This window comes from Coturnix japonica, chromosome 12 (genome assembly GCF_001577835.2).
Source record: "Coturnix japonica isolate 7356 chromosome 12, Coturnix japonica 2.1, whole genome shotgun sequence".
In the NCBI taxonomy this organism is placed as follows: Eukaryota; Metazoa; Chordata; class Aves; order Galliformes; family Phasianidae; genus Coturnix; species Coturnix japonica.
In genome coordinates this window covers 12,890,088-12,912,903 of record NC_029527.1, presented here as the reverse complement: position 1 = coordinate 12,912,903, position 22,816 = coordinate 12,890,088, and the positions used below count along the sequence as shown (strand labels likewise).

Here is a 22,816-nt window from a genome sequence, read left to right as displayed (position 1 = left end):
TTCTGCCTGCAGCATCGCCACGAGGCAGCACCGCTACCTCCCAGATGCTCCCAAGGGGCAAAGGTTCCATGCAGCTCTCTGTGACACACAAAAGAGTCACCCCAGCATCAATAGGGCCGGCAGCTCCCAGGACCGTTTTGTGTGGTAAATACCAAAAGCTGCGTTAGCTGGGAACCAAATTATCACTTGCAGAATAGTTTTGCAATTAGATTGGGACTGTCAATTGTGCAACAAGCTAAACTCAAAAAAAAAAAAAGAAAAACAAGTCTGTGATAGAATGAGATTATGGCTCTATCTCCTGCCTTGTTCACTTTACTCCTTGGAAATTACCCGCTTTTACAGATTCCAGCTTCTCCTGCTACTCTACACACTATTTCACATTCCTAAGAGATTAAGTGCTTCCAAGAAGCGACCTGTATGAGCCTTCACTCCTCATATTCTTCTCTACCAATACATATTACTAAGAGAAGCACTTCAATTACCAATTCCAGAGTAAATTTCCTCACCCCTTGCTAACCCCTCTGCTTCCCACAACTCTAGGAACGTTTTGCCTTCATCCCACTGCCTGTGCTACAAACAACGCCACTCAGGGTTCATGTAGCTCCCTGTATTTCAAGCTGCGACCCCAATTGCTGAAACTTGGCTAACAGCCTTTAAGGAACAGATGGGGCTGAAAAAGATCTAATTTGTGAGCACATCCTCCATGCTTCCTGGTAGAGCTGTTCCACCCCAAAAAAATCATTTCTCGAGGAGGATGAGAACAATCCCAGGTGAATGCTCACTGTGTTCCTAAGCCACTCCTGCTCCTACAAGCTCAATGAACATTATACAAGGTAAAATGATATAGCGCCTGTTCAAGACACACCTTGAAAAAGCCATGGCTCACTGGTTTGAACACTTCTGAAGGGTGGTGGTCACACTGAAGGCAAACAACATGGATGTCTGCAATATGTATCCTTACATCCCCCCTTTGGCTGACTCAGGCAATGCTCTGCTCAGTATTCCACACCCCACAAGGCCTTGGAAGCAGGGCTCAGGGCAGCCTGGTCTGGTGAGGGATGTTCCTAACTCAGAGAATGGGGACTGAACTGGGTGATTCTGAAAGGTCCCTTCCAGAACAAACCACTGCACAGTTCTCTGAAGCCACATTTCCCCCACGCATTCTGTAATGAATATAGACACCCACTTCATGTGGGTGTATTTTCTTTTGTTTTTGCAGGGTGTTTTTGTTGTTGTTGTTCTTTTTTTGGTTGCTGTTTTTATTTTTTCTTTCTTTTTCCTAATCCCACTAAGGAGCAGAGCACACAAAAAATGAGATGATGCAATGCAAAACCAAAGGAACATAGCCCTAGGTGCCCAACAGGATGTGACAGGTGGACAAGCAGGCAAGCAGAACGGGAGGATGAGGTCACAAAATAAGCAGTTGCACAGCACACCACTAATCTTAAATTCCAAACTCATTATGCACAAAACCAACAAACAAAGGAGCAGCTTAATAGATTTACACTGTGCCTTCTTCAAGGGCAGAATATCAGATAGCAACTTTTGTCTTACAGCAGCAATAAATAAACAAGAAATCCCCACGACTCTTTAACTGTGCCCATGCCTTCACAAAGCAAAGTGATACCCGGGATGGATAGGATGAGCTTGCTAAAACTGTAAACATTTGGTATAAATAAAGATTGCAGAGCAGAAACCCAAACAATAGTTAATGGCATTCCAAGGAACACACTGTAGAGGCCTCACACTTCCCTATGCTCCTAGCAGCCCACAGCAAGTTTCTCTCCTTTCCTTCTCTGTAAGATCACCTCCTTCCTGCATGTTGGCATATCTCATTTCTGATTTCACACTCCAAGGTTGTAACTTATTTAATTTGAGTGAAGTACACAAGCACTGTAAGAAGGAAGGAGTTGCTTTGTGCCCTCTCTCTCTGCACTGCTACTCTCCCTGGCTTTACCACCTTCTATTACCACTCAGGGTCACGTCCAGAAAAAGCACTTCTAAAATAATTCTTGTCTTACACAAACTCTCCTTCTTTATTTAGAGAAACCTCAAAGAATCCTTAAAAGAAGCAGTGAACGTACACAAAACAGGCTGAGCCCAGCCCTCCCACTCCAGATCTCCTAACCATCCCCTTTCAGCTCCTGGCACTATCTCAGCTTGGCAGTGTGAAGCTCCAGGAGCGCAGCCCCCTCCTGCCCCCACTCCTCACCTCTCAGTGTCTGGCAGCTCCCAGTGCCTGCTCCCATCTCCCCACCCTGAAGAAGCTCAAAGTTGAGTTAGCTCCATCCCAAGTCTTTTAGCTGCCTTCTTCTCGTCCGGAAAGAATCACAGTAACTCCTATTTTCTGTATGTGTTTACATGTTACAACAGGATGGCTGGGAGTAAGATTAGTAAAGATCATTAATCATCCCTTTCTCCATTCTCTGAAGCATCCCTCATTCAAAACATTCCAGTGGTTCCCACTTCTTTTTCTTGTTACTCCTCTGGTTTCTCTGATCTAAAAATCCCTGCCCTGCCAGGTTTCTACTCTTTGCATAGCACTTCATGCTGAAGAAGAGGAACAGTGTCATAGCATCCACACTTTGAAACTACAGTACCTCTTATTGGCCTAATGCTTAGAGACGCATCAACTTGGCAAGCCTCCAGCACCTAAAATATCTCAAAGGTGATTAACATCTTTCCATATACCCAAAACACTAATTTTCCCCATGCAAAGTCCTCTTCAGATTCGTCTCAAGAAAATTCTTTAATGGAACAGCAGGCCAAACCAGGCACATTACCCTTGCATGTACAGCAATGAAATTCTGAGTGGATACAAACCTTCCTGCTCTCTACAACTTCAGCCCTCTTATCTCTTCACTCTTTGCAACCAGTAGGTGGAAAAAGCCAAGCTGGCTCAGCTCAACCAGCCACACGAGTCTACTGATCATAGGATCACTAAGGTTGGAAAAGACCTCTAAGATCCCCTAGCCCAACCCCAATGTACCCCCACAATGGCCACTGACCACATCCCCCAATGCCACATCTACCTTTTTCCTGGACACCTCCAGGGACAGTGATCCCACCACTGTGCCAATGCCTCACGACTCTGAGATGAAATTCAACCTAATATCCAACCTGATGCACAGCAACCAACAAAAGCAGCAGCTTGAGAGAGACTTAAGTTCATTTTGTGTCTAAAGAACAGCACAAAGGGAAACAGAACATACCTGTGAAACTAGCTCATGGTTTTTTGGGAAGCATTTAAAAGGATGAATCCAAGAGATTGCCACATTGCCACAAACATGTCAGTTGTTCTTACAGCTGAAACATTCTCACTGAATAGAGACTGCAGGATCACCCTCCAGCTGCCCAAAACCAAACCCAATATGCAGCGGGTGGAGAGAAAAAAAACACAGGGTATTTGTTTGTCCTTAAAGCTCTTCTCCTCCAAGTAATACACAAATCCCAAAACAAACTCCCCATGCCCACAAATGCTCGTCTGCTTAAATTGTGAAAGCATAATCTTCACGGAACTGATTAAAAAAAAAAAAAAAAAAGCTTGTTTACTGCTAAAGGCTGCTAATTACAATATTAAAATAGTAGCCCAAACCCAGTATTAAGCTCGCATTCTGCTTTACATAGCAGTACAGGCACCAATCATCGCAGCGAGCAGCCCTGCCGGCTGACGCTGGAAGCTGTAATTATATACAGCAGCAACACATTTCTGCCCTCAACCTGCCTGGCCGGTCCTCGCAGCAGCTGTTGGCAGCGGGGAGGGCAGGGGGCTGCACACCAGTTGCTCAGAACCACTGAGAACTGAAGGAAACAGAACAACCCACCCAGCCACAGCTGCACGCTGAGCACAGAGCTGCTAGCACAAACACAACAGCAGCCCTTGCAGCAGAGATGCTACCAGAAAAAGTGAGCATGATCCAAGCACGCTGTTAGTGGTTGAAGTATTAACTAGCAGCTAAATTCTAAGCCTTTCTTATCCACATTCACAACTCTTTTACGTGTAACAGCCATACCTACACCACGCTGGAAGAACAGCCTCTTTAAATGCCTTACTTTCAGGTGAAGCCCATAGACATCAACTGCCAGGCCACTGTGAGTCACAAGGTGACACTGTGGCCAACGTTACTGAGACAGAGTGCTTTAAGAAGGCACACAACAGCCTGGAGAAAAAGCAGCACCTCCTGCCATTCCTGGGCACACTACAGGCCTCATAGGGAACACACTATTTCAGTCCTGAAGCTCAAATCAGCAGCAGCACTTTACAGCTGCTGCAGGTGAAGCAATAGCATTATTTTATCACAAGTCTAGAATATGATGCTTCCTTCACCCCCACCGCCCCCCCATACAAGATAAAGTGTGAAATTATATGCAAATCAGTAGTTGCCTTGTGCTTCCCAGCAGCAAAACAGTAAAGAGCATCATATATAGTGATGCAGTAGTTAACAGTACAGCAAGATCTGCCAGGCCACCCTGCCTCATCACACTGTCTTTGTTCCAGCAAAAATGTTAGGAAAAGACAAATTTTATCAAGTACAAACACTACCATAATCCATTTTGAAAACTTTTAGAATCTTAAATAGAAAGAGACGGACAATAATGGCCAAGGGCCCGAGCAGCTTAATGAAAGCTGGACTCTCATTTTGTTCCCAGAGCTGAAATGGCAGACTGTGCTCCAAAGACAATTAGCAGTCAACATGCAATTTCAATTTTAGCAGAAAAGTAAACAGATTATTCTCATTTCACTCTCAGCATCTCAAAGTGGCTCATTAGGGAACGTGAACAGAAACAGGGGCTGTCTCCTGTACCCTCATTTTTAACAGCTGTACGGATTTCTTCCTATTAAACTTCTAATCCTAGAGTGTATAAGTAGAAAAAATTGGGTAGTAAGATAATGCATCCAAGGGTCTCTTTTGCTCTCTTCTTCTAGATCCTGACCACACAGTGCAACAGGAATTGGTCATGCTGCCTCCAACAGTTCTGGAACTGCCCTCCGAGATGATCACAGAGTGTTTATATGTCACACATACACAGCACAGAACAAGCTCCATGGAAAAATATAACAATTCCAGTTGTAACCTGGGTTCTCAAAAATCAGTCTTAGCCAGCGAGGGAGGCTCAGCAGTGAGGTATGGATTTACTTCATGTAGAGTCTATGTACTCACAACGAACACAGCCAATAGTTTGATAAGCGAAACCAAAAGATGTGCATCTGCCCAAAGGTGCAGAGTCAGTGCAGTCAGCTCCATCCCAAAATATCTGCGTGCTGCATGATGAGCTTGGCAGCCAAGCACAGTTCTCCTGAGAAAAGCAGGCTGGGGAAGTGAAAAGGTAACGTTTAATAGCTCCTATCAAAGCAAATGCTGAACAGAATTTCATGGGCTATTTCTGTTTCTGTGCTAAACAGCAAAGGCCTACTGCAAATAGCAGGGAGCGTTCTTCTAAAGAGAAAAGGTCACAGGAATCTTTCAGGATGGAAAATGCTCTGTTACAAACATCAGTACCAGCTCCTAATACAAAAGAAATAGCATTTTTCTGTGCAACTTCTTATTGTCTCCATATGTTTACACAACAGGGACGCCAATTACAGCCTTTCCTTTCAAGTCTGTTTTCCAAAATAAACGAATACAGGAATATTTGGCTAATAGGGTTTCCTTTTGAGTGAAGTGAATGCGAGGTGCAGAACAAACGTGGGATTACAGACTCAGTCACCAAAACACGATGGAAGACATTTCAAAGACACAGACCTCTGGCTCAGCTCTGCTCCCACTGCCCCTCAGCTCAGGCTCTTACCATTGCCTTCAGCCAACATGAACTGCACAGCACTTCCAACTCAGACATTATTACCTTTCAGTTTCAAATACATAACGATCCTCGTAACAGACTGAAAAATATTTCAGGAACTTTTAAAATCTGTTCCTCCAAGATACATTTTTCTTTTTTTAAGCAGGCTGAGACACAGTTCCTGGATGCAAGCACATGTGACCAGTTCTAAATAAAGTCTATTTTCCACTTCTTGCACAACTGGAACAGATGTAAGCAGTAGCCTGAACAAACTGCATTGCAGAACCTAACCAGAATATAAAACACTCAAATAAGATCCGTAAATAGCAGTGCTAGGAAGACTACCTCCAGTAAAGCATAAATTCAGAGCTGAAGAGCCTCAATGTAATCAAGTTCAAATTTAATCACGCTGCAAAGTTCATTTGCAAAATTTAATTTCCATCATCTGCAGATTGAGGCACTTCAGGAGAGTCCTGTTGGGCTCCACAGTAAGCACACATCTCAAATGTTTGCTTCTGGTTACATTAACATTTCCTCAACAAATACTGGGCATTATAAGGAGAGCTGTTATTAAATTCAGTCTTCAGTGTTCAGTAGAGCACCAGGAGAAAGCAAGTGCTCACCAAGGGATCCCAGCTGGGCAAAGGGGAGCTACAAGCGGATGGAAGGCACCGACAGCTTACATCACTGCTGCAGCAATGACAAACTCAACAGCTTGATGCTATTGCTCATAAAGCAAGAACAAGCTTCCTCTACAAGCAACACGCAACTTAAAAGCATTTCCTAATAATTTTTTCCACTAAAAATAACTCCAGTCGCTGCATCGTTCCAAACCAGTCTGAACATAAACTGGCTGCAAAAGGGTAAAAGAAAATAGCACAACCAGTAGCAACTGAACTGCAGGTACGTGGCTTTATTTAGAGCAAGGAAGTAAATGACAACAGCTGATAATTATGTCCTGGAACTTCAGAGGCAGCTCATACCAATGCACACGCACTACAGGGAATAAAAAAGAGACATGCATTTGAATTTATTTGTTTATTTATTTTGCCACATTTGGGTCAGTTCAGTGCACTGTGTGCATCTCAGTGGGTCAAGCTGTGCCTTCAGTGGTACTCACTCAATATTCACCCAAAGGAAAACGTGTACAGAACAGGGCAGGAGACGGGTCAATAAGTGGTAACCGCATGCAGAATAGGCAACAAGACAAGGTAAATACTACAGCAACTGAGAGCAACAGCAGCAGGCTGCAAGGCCTTCCCTTGCAGATCCCAGTTTGATACCCAAGGCAGAGCTTTAACAAGTCAAATGATTTAAAGAAACCACATTAGCACAGTGACAGATGTACTGTAACAGTGTTCTGGTGTCTGCGTGCAGAGGTGACATCTGTGTTTACTTCTAACAATCGCTGATTACTTTCTTCAATTGATTGTCTGAAAATAAAACTCCACCCATTTCACTGTGCACTGCTTACACCAATAAAGAAACCTTATTTACCTGTTCATTTACACAGGTATGTACTCAAGAGTGTGTACTTATAATTTAGGACTACTGGCCTCCAAAAGTGAAGCAGTAAAGGAATAAATTACGAATGTGAGGAGGGGGAAGGAAACAAGCCCAGCCACTGACACATGAGTTCAAATCCAGTTTCCTCCCACAGCAAGGAGTCACTGCAGACAAACCAAACCAACCAAACCATCATCTCAGTTTTCAAAGATGTTCAACCACTGCAAATTCCAGAGAGCCCTAAGTGTATCTAGCACTTGGTACAAGAAGCGAGGTTCTCACAAACCTGAAGGGTTTAGGAAACATGGCTGGAAATGATGCATCTTTGTCCAATGAGTTCTCTTTGTCTCTTGTGATTAAAGCTTTTAGCTGACATTTTTCCTTGGCCTCTAGCATTCAGTTGTGGCTTGGCCTAACTTCGTACAGTATTTACAGCAAAAAGCTTTTGTTATTGAACCCCTGGTGGCTTTGGATTGCAGACTTGAATTATGAAATATGGATGGACTAACTGAGAAGGCACAACAGCAAGGAGGAATATTGAGTTGGACGTCATACACTGGAAAACAAGCAACTGGGGAAGACACGAGGAGAACATGACCTGAACAAGAGGCAGCCAGGACTGAGTTCAAGTGCCAATAAAACATTTCTTCTAGGATCAGAGCCACTGGCACTCCTATGTAGTTGTGTGGTTTTCTTTTCTATCTACTCACAATTTCAGTGCTATGAGTAAGCTGAGGATGCTTCTCACTTCTTACTGCTAAAAAGCATCAGAGAAAGCCCTGAATGTTGCTAGGAAATCAGCAGTTCTCACCGGGGAAAGTAGCAGATCACTGTTAAGCCCCATCCCCTAACACCAGTGCTTGCATCTACAGCCTTACCTAGAAAAGCAGGCAGAACAGAGAAGACTGTAAGAAAGCAATTCTAGTTGCCACAGCCCCATCATGACACCGTTTGATTTGTTTTGTTGTTCTGATTGCATTACAGGAGAAAGCAGCACAGTGATGCCGGATTCCCCAACAACCACCCATCAGACTGGGTTCAGGCCTGAGCAGTGCTGAAGGACTTCTGAAGTCCCCACAGATTATAATCTGCATGCTATGAAGCAAGCAGGCTTGTGAGCAATTTCTGCTACCCATTATCAGGTTCCATCAGTCTGGCTCTAGGGCTGGGTTTACATGGACCTAACAGGGATGTCTGGGTCCTTGGCTCTTCAATGGGGCCAGGAGATGCTGGGACTCACCTGGAGAAGACAGCTGCACACAAGGCAGCAGGTGACACAGCAAGGTCAGCACATCAGCCCACATGTTGGGGAAAGTCAGGGGAGCTCAAAGTGACAGCAAGGCATCAAATCACAGAAGCCAAAAGTGCTTGTAACACTGGTGCAAGACAACTTACAGATTACAGAGGAAATGACTGCAAAGGTACAACTCTCTCACACCAGCTGGAATCTGAGGCTGCTGCAATCCAGGCTGATAGCTGTGCATTGGTGACCTACACAGTGACTGCTACAACACGGTCACTGACCCCATGCCACCCCAGCAGCAGGTCCACCTCCTCTGCACCCTTCATGTCTTTCACTATGAGACTGCCGTGTTTCCTCAGCACTCAGAGCATGATGAAGAATTCATTAGAAGTCAGTCTGACACGCAGCGCAATCCAAGTTCATTCCAGCAGTTTTTAATATTTACTTTCCCATTCATTTTCCAGCTACACGCACAGACGGACGCAGAGCATTGTTCAGAAGCACAAGCCATGACTGTGAAGTCAGGCTAACAGCCCGGGCTGCAATGAAATACACCCGCAGCAAGAGCCTGACGCTGGGGTGAGGGTTCGCTCCCAGCCCTGGGCTCAGAGTGGAGGCACACAGAAGGCAGAGGAGGGTTCAGGGCACCGGGGGGCACAATAACACACCGCAACAAATAGAACCTTGTGTGTTTTTATTCCCCTTTAAAACAAAAACATATCTAAGCGACACAACCACTTCAGATAAGAATAAAGCACGTATCTCCGGAAAATAATTTAAAAAAAAAAACAAAAAAAAAAAAAACACTTCAGGAAGAAGCTGACACACCTCGCCTAAAGTTTCCAATCCCCAGCGCTCGCACACAACACACCTGCTTTCAAAGTCAAATGAAAGAGAACGGCCCAGAATGCGAGACCTTGCGGCGACCGCGCACCCAAAACGCAAAGCCCGGACCGCACCGCGCTGCCGGCCCCCGTCCGGCCGGGACTGCGAGGACTCGGCGGGGCCGTGCAGTGCAGAGCAGTGCAGTGCAGAGCAAAGCAGTGCAGTGCAGAGCAAAGCAGTACAGTGCAGAGCAAAGCAGTACAGTGCGGCCGGCCCCGTGCCCCGCCGACAATGCCCTTTACATAATGGCACGGCGGGGACGGGCCCGCCCCGCGCAGGCCGAACAAAACTGCCATTCTTGCAGGAAACACCGGCTCAATGGCTGCTTTTAACGCGCTGCTCCGCGGGATGTTCCCGTCCGGTGCCGTTTATCGGGTCCCGCTCCCAGCCCGTACCCTTCCCCCAGGCCCCGATCCACGCCAGGACGGCGCGTCCCCCCCGCGGCCCGGCCGCCACCTCCCACCTGCTCTTAAGGGGCTGACTCTTCAGCTCGTAGTACGTCTTGGGCTCCTCGTGGAACTCCTCTCCCACCTCGAAGTCCGGCACGATCCCCGACTCCGCCTGCATCGTCGCCGCCGCCAGAGGAGAGCCGCGAGGTGACCGCCGCTCCGCTCCGCTCCGAGCCGCGCCGCTCCCGCACGCCCACAGCGCCGCGATCCGCCCCGCCCGGCACTGAGTCCGCCCCGGGGCCGGGCCGGGCCGGGTCGCCGCCTCCGCCCGTCGCAGCGCTACAGCTGAAGCCCCGCTCCGTGCCCACCTGCGACCTCTCGACCCCCGCCCCGCTCTGAGCTCACGGCGTGACGTCACGGGGCTCGATGCAATGCTGGGTGTGACGTCACGGGGCTCGATGCAATGCTGGGCGTGACGTCACCGCCCCTTTGCTAGGCGGGGCTTTCCGTGACGTCCCGAAAATCCGCGTTTCGGGGTCAAAGTGGAAAAGTACGAGCTGGGGGCCGGCCCTCGCTAGCGGGAACGGGCTCGGAGTGCGGTGAGAGGCAGGGAGGGACGCTCTGAATGCAAACGATGTGCAGGGAAAGTGTCAAAGCGGCACGGAGTGAGGTTTGCGTGACTGCAGAATGCCGGGGATTCCCGTCCCAGGGCGGGGTGAATTTCTAGCGCAGCATTTTCAAGTCTTCCTTCAAGTTTTACATGCATTTATCAATGAAATCGCACCCCGCACGAGCAAAGTTGAGCACACAGTTCAGCATTGGGTCTTAAATGGCTCTGCAGCCTCCAAATTCCGTGCAGCGACTCCACAGCGAGAGCAATTACTTTGCTGAATCTGAATCAGAGGCAACAACTTGGATAGGGCCCCAAAGAGTGTTCTTTTTGAGCCCACATTGGCAGATGGTGGGGATAACTCTGAGGAGCCGTGGGTTTGCTAACTGCTTTGGGGGAAAAAGTTGGGGGGGGAGGAAGCAACCACCAAACAAACAGAACAACCTGTAAAAAGCCCACTGCCAAGCTGCGCTTCCAGCTGAGCTGTGGCTCCTTGAGCTCAGTGCCGTCCCAATGGGATGCTTCTGTCACTGAAGGATGGTGCAAGGGAGCAAGGAGTAGGATGCAGCTGGTTGTAATGGCTTCCCATTTTTCTAGGTGCAAAAACGATATATTCCGCTGTTCAAAATGTACAGCGTATGAGGTTTCAGCTTTGCTTTAATTATAGCACTAGTTCTAAAGATCCAGTATGCAAATCTATGTCCCAGGCAATGACGCTGCTCTTGAGATATTGCAGCTTCAGTAACGGCACTCGTACAGCTCACAGCACAGAGAACACAGCCTTTCCTTTCAAAGCCCTTATTTCTGTCTTTCACCCCTTTTCTGGGCCAGCACACAGTTTGTGTTCAGTGGACAATGTCTCGCTGCACCTGGGCTAATTGGGACCTTTACAGTGTTCTGCTGAGTCATGAAAAGCTCTTCTTGTAATAGATAGCATTGGTGTTTATAATTCTCTTGTAGAGTTCATCTTTCAGAGTAAAGCAACAATACTCCCCCCGGGCCAAAGCAGAATATTAATATGTAAACATACCCCCAAACAAATATGATGCTTAAAGGTGAACCTATTATGCCAATTTTGCAGTTAATTTGCTGTAAAAATAAAGGAAATCAAACTCAAAAGAGATATTAGGTGAAATTAAAGATGTGGCTGTTGTGCTGTCACGAGTTCTAGATTTCTATGGAGCAATTCTATGGAGCACTGAGTGTTTTTCAGTTGTGGATGTCCAGCGGGGAAGAGCAATTACAAACAAAGTGGAAAACAAAACACAAAAAGGTCATTGGTCACACATCAAATCGGTGGCAGAAGGCGAGTTTTATTCCACTGATTGCATTACAGATATCGCACACTGAGACCTTTCCCATGTAGGTTTCCTTTGGCATTATCACTCCTCCAAGGCCTGTGACCTGTGAGCAGGTCCAAACCATCCTCACAGCCACATAGCCATGGGCAGCATGTTGAGCAGTGCTGCTTTGTTGTTATGATTATTTTCCCCTGGATGGTTACTCCTTGCCACCCTCATTTGTAGTAGCTTCACTCACATATCCCATCAGCTGTATTTTTCTTCTCCTGACCTACAAATGCCATTTAAAACTGTTCTCCCATCAATACTGTCACTCAGAGTGCAGTTTGGGGATCTCTAGTGACATCAGGAGCAGCGACATCGTTTGGTATCACTGTCAGTAGGCAAAACATTTGCCACCCAACTCAGCAGAGTTCCCAATTTGAAAGAATTTCCCCACAGCAACTGTTTGTGCATTCATCTGAAGGAGAAAGGAAGCAGCCAATGCTGCTATTCAAAAAAGCAAACAGGCATGTGACAATTTTGAAGAGATTTCCCAGGCTTTAGCGCTCATACCCTGTACTGGATGCTGTGAGGTCTGGGATGAGAACAGTATTAGTCCAGCAGATCAAGGCAAGAAGCTGTTACTACCTTGTCTCTCTACTGGGCAGAATACTCTGATGTACAAGAAAGCCAGCAGCTGCACAGAGTGCAATAATTCCACTCAGTTCATTTGCATGCGGGGTTTGCCAGACACCAGAAGCAGATAGAAGTTTTGGGGGGAATCCAGCAATTCTTTTGAGAGAGGGAATAACAGGCTGGGTGCCCCCACATCCAGGTGGGACTGCTCACCTCACACAATGTGCAGCCAGTTCTAAAATCATTCCCTGTGAGATTTGCATCTGCTTCTCATTGAAGAAGTTTCTGGTTCTCAGAATTAAAATGGGCCCCCTCACTACACGAGCACCCCAGGATAGATGAGCAGAAGTTGTATTTTAAAATAGAGCTTCTAAGATTACTTCATCATACTTGGAACAAAGTCTGAAATGCCGTCAGTCCCAGGCTGGTTTTATCAGCAGAACTGAAGGTGATTAATTCTGCAGCTGGGCTCCTAAATGAATTCTGTTCCTTTAATGAGTCATGCACTAATTCCTAGCCCTTTCTTTCTTCATCTCTACCATATTCTTCTGTACTTAAATGGATGGGTGATGGAAAAATTCAAGGGGAACTATACAGTATCCTTAGTTCGATTTTCACGCGTTCCTCTTTCCAGATGCTATCTCATGACACTGGTTAGCAACAGCAGTGGTCGCACAAACAGAAGCTACAATAGCAATGTCATCCTGACTCTGCTTTAGGAAAAGCAAAAAAAAAGTCCTGGGCTGGGGTTTCAGTCATTCCTTCCAGTTCTTGTTCAAAAGACTAACTTTTAAGATTTCCACAGTTAAAGAGAGTGAACAGATGCTGCTAAGTCCAAGCAGACAGTGTTGGAGGTCACCACATCTCTGTGCACTGAGGAACTGCAGATCCTGCAGCCATTTGGTATTGGGCTTTAGGCAGTCTTGTCTACTGGGAGGTGTCTCTGCCATGGGACAGCATTGGAAATGGGTGATCTTTAAGGTCCTTTGCAGCACAAGCCGTTCTATGATTCTGTCATCTTTCCTGGCCTGGGGAGGGGCTGCAGGATGGAGAAGAGATGTTTGAGGGTTCTCTGCTTGGGTCCATGGTCAGCAGAGGACCTGGGGGGCTAACTCTAGGAGAGAGGCAGCAGAGTGGGACACCACGTATTGCCATTCAACAGTGACAGTTAGACCAGGGAACAACCCTTTAAAACTCAGCAAAAGCAACGGAATAAAAGCTTGCAGGGGCAATCTTATTTGGTGTAACAAATCTGTTTAATTAAACCAGTGCAAAGACCACAGCAGATGTAAATGAACCAAGTTAAACTCTAATGCTGATTTAACATCATTTGGTACAGCATCAGTGCTAGTTAAACTGATTATAGAGCTAACTGGTTTCAGTGAGTTTGCCCCAAGTACCGGCACTGGCTTAACTAGACTGCTTAAAGTCAAGAGAGAGCTCCAGCTCTGCCAGATTTTCCCTGTTATATTTAAACCAGCACAACCTGTAGGGACATGTGAGTGACTGCTTTTAACAGGGAGCAAAGTGCATCAAGAAAAGAGGACTTGGCCCAGGAGTGCTGGTCGCAGGCACCTTATTCTTAGCTTTCTTGAGAAACTGTGTCATCTTAACATCAACAACACTTGGGTCTAATCTTGTCCCTGAAAATCCTATTATAAAAGGTGAGACCAAAATCACATTATTATTTTTTTTTCCAACACATGCATAATCTAATCAGCTTCGGGGGAAGGTGTTTGTTCTGTCTCCCCACTGCCCAAGAACAGTTTTGAATGAAAAAGCATCTTTTTCACAGTAAGAACTTTCTACAGCTTTCTATTTTGACACAGACCTGTGAATGCTTCCCAAGCTTCATCTGTCTTTTGAGAGAGATTTCATTACAGGAGCTATTTGGAGAACAAGACTTCCATTATTTTTAAGAGTTCAGGATTATACACTGGAAATACAAACGTCTGTACTTAGTAGTCACAAGCTTGCATACAAAGGTCCTAATTTTCCTGATTCACATCAGGCCTTTACACTCCATGAAGCACAAACCTTCTCAAAATGTCTTAGGATACACATTCCCTACCTGAAGTCAGAATCCCTTTGGTTTCTCTCATCATCCATATTTTCACAATCCTTTAACTCCAAGCTGCACAGAGATAATTGATACCATAAAAGGCCCAAGACATACAAAAGATTCCCAAAACTCTTTTTGAGTGGTCATTAAGTGCTTTATTCATAACTCGTCTACTGCAGAAACCCCAACAGGGATTTAATACTTTTTTCTCCCTTTTCTCTCAGTGGGTTGCCATTGATCTGACAAGAGGCAATGCAAGTCTGTGTCATTGCCTCCATCTGCCTGGAATGGAGAATTTGCCAGAGGGATTCTTTCTGTGAAGGCAAGAGACTTGGATTAAAGAAGTGGGCTTTGTCAGACTCACTGCCTACTTGTGAAGATCACATCAGTCATAGGAATGTATCAAATACCTGGTTTTGAGATGCTCACGTTCCAACTGAAACCCACCTACAGCCATAAAGGGATGATGCCCCTTCTCTCAGTACCTCAAATGTATCCATACAAGAAGCATGAAATTAGGCAGCTTGCCCACCAGTCAGTAATATGCCTCTGTGTCCTTGGGTTTACCCTTCTGTGCACTTATCAATCCTCACTCTCCATTTCTCTGCTCCGTGCTCATCCAGCACTTGTTACCATCAATTCTGGTCCATGAAGAGGGAAGACACAATGCACTTCGGGAGAAAGTCAACATACACCAAAACCGTAACCCATAGGGCCAGTCACATGCAGTGCAATGACACCAACAGTGAGTGAACCACTACTTTTGAAGCACTCTTGGCAATCCTTTGGGAAGCACAGATGCCAACACTGCTTGGTTTATTAGGAGAGTTGAAAAAGAACACCATTGCCTGGACCGAATTTTACACAGTTAGTTGAATAGAATGCATGAACAGACAAGAGGCTTAACTTTCCATGTCCTTCTAGATGATGTACTATGAGAACTGGGTATTCAAGCTGCTTCACATGGCCTCAATTACTTGGCAGAGCAGCTTTCATAGACATGGCTAAAGTAAGTTGTCTTCCCTCCAAGGAGCTATTCAATAAGAAAGCCAGACCTGGAGTTCATGCTGCCTGCTTTCCCAGAAGTTAATGCCATTACTGTGGCAAAATGGAATAAAAAGTACACTCTGTACTGTTGTGGGAGAATGGAGAAAATACCCTGCAGTGATTTCCATAAAAATGTCATTGCACAGCAAGCCTTAACACAAAGTTATTTGCAACATGGAAAGCCCTTGCTCAGCAGCACACTAAGTCTACTGGGTAGGTGTGAACTCATAGCAGCCAGATTTGCCTGGCTGAGTAACCTGCCCATGTTCACCTGTGCTGTTCTAGATAAAGATGGAGGGTTCTGTGCTGGGCTTGGAGCTCTCATCTGCCTGCTAATGCCTGGGCAAGACACTACAGCTGCTCTGACCCAGAACTGTAAATGAGTACCAAGAAGGCCAGTACTTGCCTCACACCCACAACTGCAAGCAATCACTTCAGCCACAATCATTGCCAGCATCTCCATAAGCCTTTTACATAAAATGCATTATTTATATTTTCTCCATGTTATTAGCAAAAGGTGTAGTCTCTGGCACTTTCCTATATCCTAAGTGTTCATAAAGCTTTCCTTGATGTTAGCAAGTCTATTAATAAGAGCTGCAAGCAATCAGAGCTGTTCCACCAGCCTGGGAGGGGGAGTGTTGGTGACATTGTGTTCCAGCTGAAAGTCATGCAAAACTCTCTACACCTTCTGAAAGACGTCAGCATCATCAGCAAATGCAAATGTGCAATCACAAAACCTCATAATTATTGGGAAGTTTCAGGCCCCGTTAGCACTGCAGATCCAAGCAAGCAGGATTCTTGCCCGGCTTGGATGCCATCAGTACAATTCAGCAGCAGACCCACATGCAAAGAGAACTTAACCATACACCCATCTGTATGAGTGTGTTGTACCCCTCTGGATTTCTGCTGTGTGGCAGCACTTTCTTGCTTGTCTGCTATTGGGACCAACAGGACAAGCATAACAGACTTTGCTATGGGTTACAGCAGTAAGACTGTTCTTTTGCTGTTTGCAGATGCATTTGAAACCCCATATCAGCACTCCAGGGAGATGCTGTCTGAGCTCATTGCAGTGTTAGTACTGGAAAGAACTTGTAGGACTCATTAAGAAATAGTTCTGTTCTTGAGTCTGTCTTGCTTTTTTTAAAGCACTCAGGAGACACCAAAACCACATTTCCTTTTCACACTCAATTTTGTGATCGGGGCCTGAAGTGCTCTCTGCCAGATGTTGCCCTGTTTTCATGCAATCTGTGCAATAAGCACCAATGCCAGCAGCTATGATAGCCTATGATGTCGGTGCACAGAACAGCCAGGTAAGTGTTCTACATATAGCTAACCAGAGTAAATATGCAATGTCGTATAGTTTAAATATGTCAAACATATAGTATAGATGCAGTATTTTGATCAAGTTGCACATCTTACACCATCAAATATCAAGATGTTCCTGCTCAGCATCACACCACCCCCATGCTTATTCTTTGTCATCATACTTGCACACCCATCATGCTATTATTGATACTTAGATATACTGTTTTAAGCATGGGGAGGAAAAAAACCGAAAAAACAGCTATTTCTTTTATCCAAATTCTGTTCTGGATTTCCAGACTTCCCCTGTTCATCAAAATAATGCAGTCTTATAGAAGTATATGAAAAAGATGCCAGGGTGTATATTTATGGTCCACACTCAGCACTAACAAATAATTCACCATAAATAATGACATTCCATTCCTATTCTAGTGTTGCCCTTTTTGCCCTTTTCCTCAGGTCCCCATGGAGCTGCATCACAAGAAATCAGAAAGATCAGATGCCCAAATGTATGGAAAGGCACAAGGAGCCCTTACCACATGGGAGGTGCTGTGATCTCTGCCATCCCACAGCTTGCCACTCAGCCTGCCCTCTAACCACTCCTCATCTATTTGATTTTCCTGTCCTTTGCCTTTTAATTAATGGTGAATGAAAATCCTCCCTGAAAATCACTCCAACAAACCAACCCTGTGGCTTCAAGTTGATCTCAGGTTTTAGACTCACCAAAGGCTCAAGGGGATCCCTCCAGTGCAAAACCAGAAATCAGCTGAAGAAATACAAAGAATTTTGTAAGAGTCTCATTAGAGAAATAAAGGGCACCCTGGCATGTTCTAAAGATGCTAAGCATGGAGTTAGTCCCATGGCCTCACTGAATGCATTCCTTACAGACCCAGTGTTAAGAAACATGTAGATGTGGTACTAAGGAACACAGATCACTGGGCAATGTTGTTGGTAGGCTGTCAGTTGGATTAGATGATCTTACAGGTCTTTTCCAAACATAATGACTCAATGATTGGTCAGAGAAAGCTCCAGACCTGTTTTCTTTTGCTGAAAAGGGGACATTAAGAATGAGAAAGCAGCAGAGGGGGAATTCCATGGAACTGAGCTGGGAAGCAGAAGGAATAAAAAGTGCTTATTGCATGTCTGGCATGCACCTGACTGACATTTCACTCTTAAAAGTGCTCCCAGTAGATTAATGCAGATAAACGAGAGTGGAAGTCATCTGATTCAAACATGTGTTGAACAAGAAACCACATAAATGAAAATATCAAGGATGCATTGAGTGATGAGGCAAAGAGCTCTAGTCTGTAAACAGTCTTTCACAGGAAAATCATGTGCTTTGTATTAAAAGAAAGAGGAAAAAAAAAAAAGAAAAAAAAAAAAGTTGTTTTCTTTTGGCAAAACTCTCTTAAAATCCAGTAAGCCACAACTAGTTATTCACAGTGGGATCTGAAGCTTGCATTGGGCTGCTCTGTATCATGAGGTCCTATTTATTCTAGCAATGCTGTCGTGTTCTGTCCATTAAGCTTCACCTTGTCTGCATACACTAACAGGGCTCTCAGAAAGCAGTCAAAGGACCACCAGAAATGTTCCCTCCTGCAGTCAGCAAGACAGTGAAGTGCTGAACATGGGCTATGGCTCCTGTTGGCTCCCATTGCCACTTGGAAAGTTAGGCAGGAAAGTCCTCACTCACCAAAATTAGGTCACTAAGGGAGAAGAAGCATCCCTGCACACTGTAATGGTGAGAAACTTCCTACACAAATTATGTGGGACTGGCAGCCTCCACAAATGCCACTCAAAGCACTCTCCCACTTCCAGGCTCCTCTGAAGAAGACACAAAGACAAAATTCTTTCTTTGCCCATTCCCAGTTTCTCCAGAGCTCCTCAAAGAGGGATTTGTTGAAATACACATGAAGGGAATGCTGCAGAAGCCCAAAATCTGTGGTGTTGATGTATGCCTGCCATTGAGATGTGTCCCATTTGGCAGCCAAGCCTTTCTGCCATGGAGCCCTTAGGGACACATGGCACTTTCTGCTGAACAGGTCCATGGTGACAAACAATGCCTTTTGCTACACCAGAAAGCCTAAATTATACTCATTAGAATTACCCCCAAAGTGGCAAAACTAATTATATCTACATGTTTGATAACTTTTCCAGTATTCATGCTCTGCTGGTAAATCTCTTTGTCTCAGTACCACTTTGGCTTTCTTTTCTCCCATCTAATACACCTTGTTTCAGGATTATCTAAATAAATAGCTAATTCTTTTCCTCTCCCTGTTACTTTGAATATGTCTGCATAACAGACGCTATCAATGGGACCTTTCCTTTGCCCATCCCAAAGTGAGCTGCCCAATGCTGCTATAGAGTAGCAGCTCCAGTCAATATCATCAGCTACAATGCTAGGAGCCTACAGAACCCACTTTATCACAGTGAGTTTGGAGACCAGCCAAGCCTGAGATGAGCTTTACCTTATGCCACCAAAGCATCTCTGCAAAGTCTACATCGGATCTGTGACATCAGACCAGCATAAAGCTAACTTTGAGTTACCAAAATGCTGCTAGACATGCCCAGAGCCTTCTTGGGGTTCTTCTGGGTTAAGCCTCTCTTCCCTACAGGTGTAGCTCCAAACACTCCATCCCAAACTCAGAGCCAACTACGCGCAGCAGCTGACTGAAATTGAAAGCGATATCTCAGCCATCTGTTTAAAAATGTGAGGCCATTGACTCATTAGTTTCATCCAACTGTACCAGCACAATAAAAAACACACGCCTTCTGGAGAACAATATCAACATGTGTGGGAGGGCAGCATCTCCGCAAGATGTGGTGGGATGCGGCAGCAAAGAAGCATCTCTACAGAAGTGATCTGCAGGAGCTTTGTCCTGACTTGCCATGTTTGCTTTGGGTTCACTCTGCACACACTCTGGCCATTCCCACACTGGACAACAGGCCATTTTGTTTGGGTGCTCTCCTTGGATTGAGGTTTTGGTGATGGGGGCTGCTTTCAGCTGCCCTGGTCTCATCTAGCCAGTCCCATTTAGCAAAATTACAACATTCAGGGAGTGTTGCAATTCTATGGGACTACTCAGAGGCCAATCAGAGCTTTTTGCAGTAACTTTTCCAGATCAGGAGTGAAAGCTGGCAAAGATTAGTTTAACAGTGTGCCTCAGTTCATGGAGGTTACTGAAGAAAACATAAGGAGGCAAAGCAGGTCTTGGCAGAGTTCAACATTTGAAAGTTGAAGTCTCCTCCTTATGAGCTCACCATGCTCTGCTGAGCAAGTGGAAGGGAAAAAAATTTCTCTCAATAGCGTGACTTCAAGAAAGGAAGTTGTGTGGGCAGAAGCACTGGGGTAACTTTAAGTGCAACAACGTCTCCTTCCACAGCTTGCTGGCCAAGGGGCACTTGCTTTATTCCAGGTGGGGAATTCAATGGCAAGACATAGGGAGGAAAATATCCAGTATCACCCACTTTAGAGACATTTATTTCTAAAGCAAATTATAACTGCAGCCATAAACTTTTTATTGCTGCCTCTCATGCAGTTCATTTATTGTAACTTCCTTTTTTGAGTGGGCTGTTTATTTTTAAGCAAGCGTTGTTACATTTTTCACTAGATTACTAATAGCCACGTGCTCTGGCTGCTGAAGCTGAATAAGCTGATGTAACTGTAGGTCAGAATCTCAGCTCCTTCCTTAGCCTGTCTCCCCACCCCCACCCCCCACCCCCCCCAAGTAAATATACAGAAGATGAGCTCAAGTTTTCCTCTAAGATCCCAATGCACTTTGCACTTGTAGGAGAAGACAGAGTCTGACTTCCAGCACAACCACCAGACCTCAGTGTACTGAAGATGGGAAGGAGACAAGTGACAAGTGTCTACTATCTATCTGCCATTGATAGAGCTTTGCAAAGTGCAGGGTTCTGCATCAACCCCTTATTTCTGACACAGCTCTTAAGAGTTAATAAACAATTCATTAAGTTCTTGCCCCAGCAGCTTTGGATACTCCTTCCCAAAGCCTCAGCAGAAGGTTTGCTGCACTCACTAGCTCAGCTAACAGCATGATATTGGGGCACATACTCAAACACTCTCTGGCATTGGCAAGTGGGGGTTTTCTTGGTCCAGCAAGCCCTTGCCTGATGGCTTGGGTCCCCTCAAAGCCGAGTGTCTGGTATTCTCCTTTCCAGTATCCTCCACCCACCAGATGTTTTGTCCCACTGAGAGTTCATGATAGACTTAAAGGCCTTTCATTATTACTATTTTTGTGCATCTCTGCTTGTGGAAATGAGGAAATAGAATTGCTCTGGGTTTTCTAAACACATCTTCCTCTCAGGAGCAGAGTTTACTGGAAGCACACATTCTTGGATAGGCCAAACAGCCCCGGGCTGCCCTTGCTGGGTGCAGAGCAGCCTTGTTGAAAGGCAGTTGCAACAAGCAGGCTGCTCTGGGTGTCTCCTTACAAGCATCTGCTTTCTGCTTGCAAGCGTTGTGCAAGATGGAGTGGGGCCAAAGCCCTCCAAGCACAGCCAGCTTCAGAGACATCTGAGTGTGCAAGGGAGGACACCAACAGCACTTCATCTGCTCCACAGGCACAATCAACACCTCTGCTCTTCCCTAAGTGAAGGTTTAAAGGAGATAATATAAACTTCCTATAAGTTTTTCAGTTATTCACATCTGCAGGTCTCACTGAGGTGAAGAACTCCTGTCCTGTCAGCATCACCTCTGCCATGGTATTCTCAAATGACAAGATTAGCCCTATCCAAGTTTTCAGGTGGTTGCTGGACCTGTTCTGCACCATCCTTTATGTTTACTGAGAAATAAATTTGTTTTCTAGTATTGTTCAAAGTGAAGATTATTTGGATGAGATTATTTAATTCCAAATTCGTCCAAAGCCAAATTTCTGGGATGGGCTTTGAAGAAGCCAATATGCTTTGGATCAGGCCTTCGGCACATTGCTTAATTTTCCATTCTTCTGCATGAAAACAGTTTACCAGTTACAGGGAGGAAAAGGGCAGCAGAGTTTTCCAGACAGCTCTCAGTACAGTGCAGCAGAGGCCGTCCTCTCAGTTAGAGACCTCCTAACTCACATTACAGCCACCACACACAAATCAATCTGTCCTATAGTTTTCAGTTGCTGAGGTCCCACCTGAACCTCCTGCTTTCAAAGGATCAAATTGGAGCTTTCAACCAACTAAGGAACAAGGGCATTTTCACAGGGTATTTCCCTTTACCCCTCCGTGGGACTACAAATGCCACAGAGGTTCTGTGGAAACTTGACAGTTCCTATTTTAGCAAGGCAACAGATGATCCAACGCTCAGCACCAGCTCAGCCCACCGCTGTGCATCAAGATGCCTGCAAACTGTTCCGTGGAGCTTCTTGTCCTGTTATCTGCATGTTCCATGGTCTTCGGGCAGCGCTTAAGCTCCAATACCCACGTTTAACTTCAGATCCTAGCAGGAGCTGAGAGCACTCTTCTAAACCCAACTTTCTGGAACGTAATTATCACTTAAGCAGAGAAGAAACTTCCCCTCCGAATAAAGGTTTCTGTTCTCGCCTCTGGCTGCTGCCCGGTCTGCCCAGCAGAGGGCGCTGCTGCATCGCTGCTCGCAGCCCCCAGCGCAGCTGCTGCAGGGCCAGGCTGGCATCGATAGGGCACCGGCTTTTAACTCGGGAAAACAGGAATTCAGGCCTTTCAGAAACAGAAGAGCTCGTTTTCTGCATCACCTGGGCGGTAGAAACATTACAACACCGACCTGAAATAACCGGCTGTGGCTGAATTCCTAAAGCCTTACCTGATGGTAAATGCTGCCATCCTATAGCATAACTCCAAACTCAGAGTAGTTGTCAGATTCTGGGAGAGACTTTCAGAAAGAGCCTTGGAGGCTGGTAACCATTGGATACATGCACACCTGAGCTCCTTTAGATCAGCTAGTACTGCACCAACCAAGTCCCAGGAGGGCTGAACACAGCCTAGGAGAGGTGCCCTCTGCCGAGCTTCATGCCTTAAAGTTAAATACAGCAAGGCTGCTGCCACGCTGCCCACCTGAATCTGGCCACAGGGGTATGTATCTATGTACAC

The 22,816-nt window shown here is 45.6% G+C and overlaps 1 protein-coding gene across 4 annotated transcripts in view; it reads right to left on the bottom strand.

The window, feature by feature from the left end:
* MITF (melanocyte inducing transcription factor) overlaps positions 1 to 10,096 on the bottom strand; it is an 86,239-nt gene extending 76,143 nt beyond the window's left edge. For 2 of the 4 annotated variants that reach the window (XM_015875346.2, XM_015875347.2), the window contains exon 1: positions 9,879 to 10,090. In XM_015875346.2, coding sequence (XP_015730832.1) covers positions 9,879 to 9,982 — 104 coding nt within the window. In that variant the 5' untranslated portion in view covers positions 9,983 to 10,090. Of the gene's footprint in view, positions 1 to 9,878 lie in introns of all 4 variants that reach the window. The other 2 variants (XM_015875345.2, XM_015875348.2) reach the window with 2 other exon arrangements.
* Between the last annotated feature and the right edge of the window lie 12,720 nt (positions 10,097 to 22,816).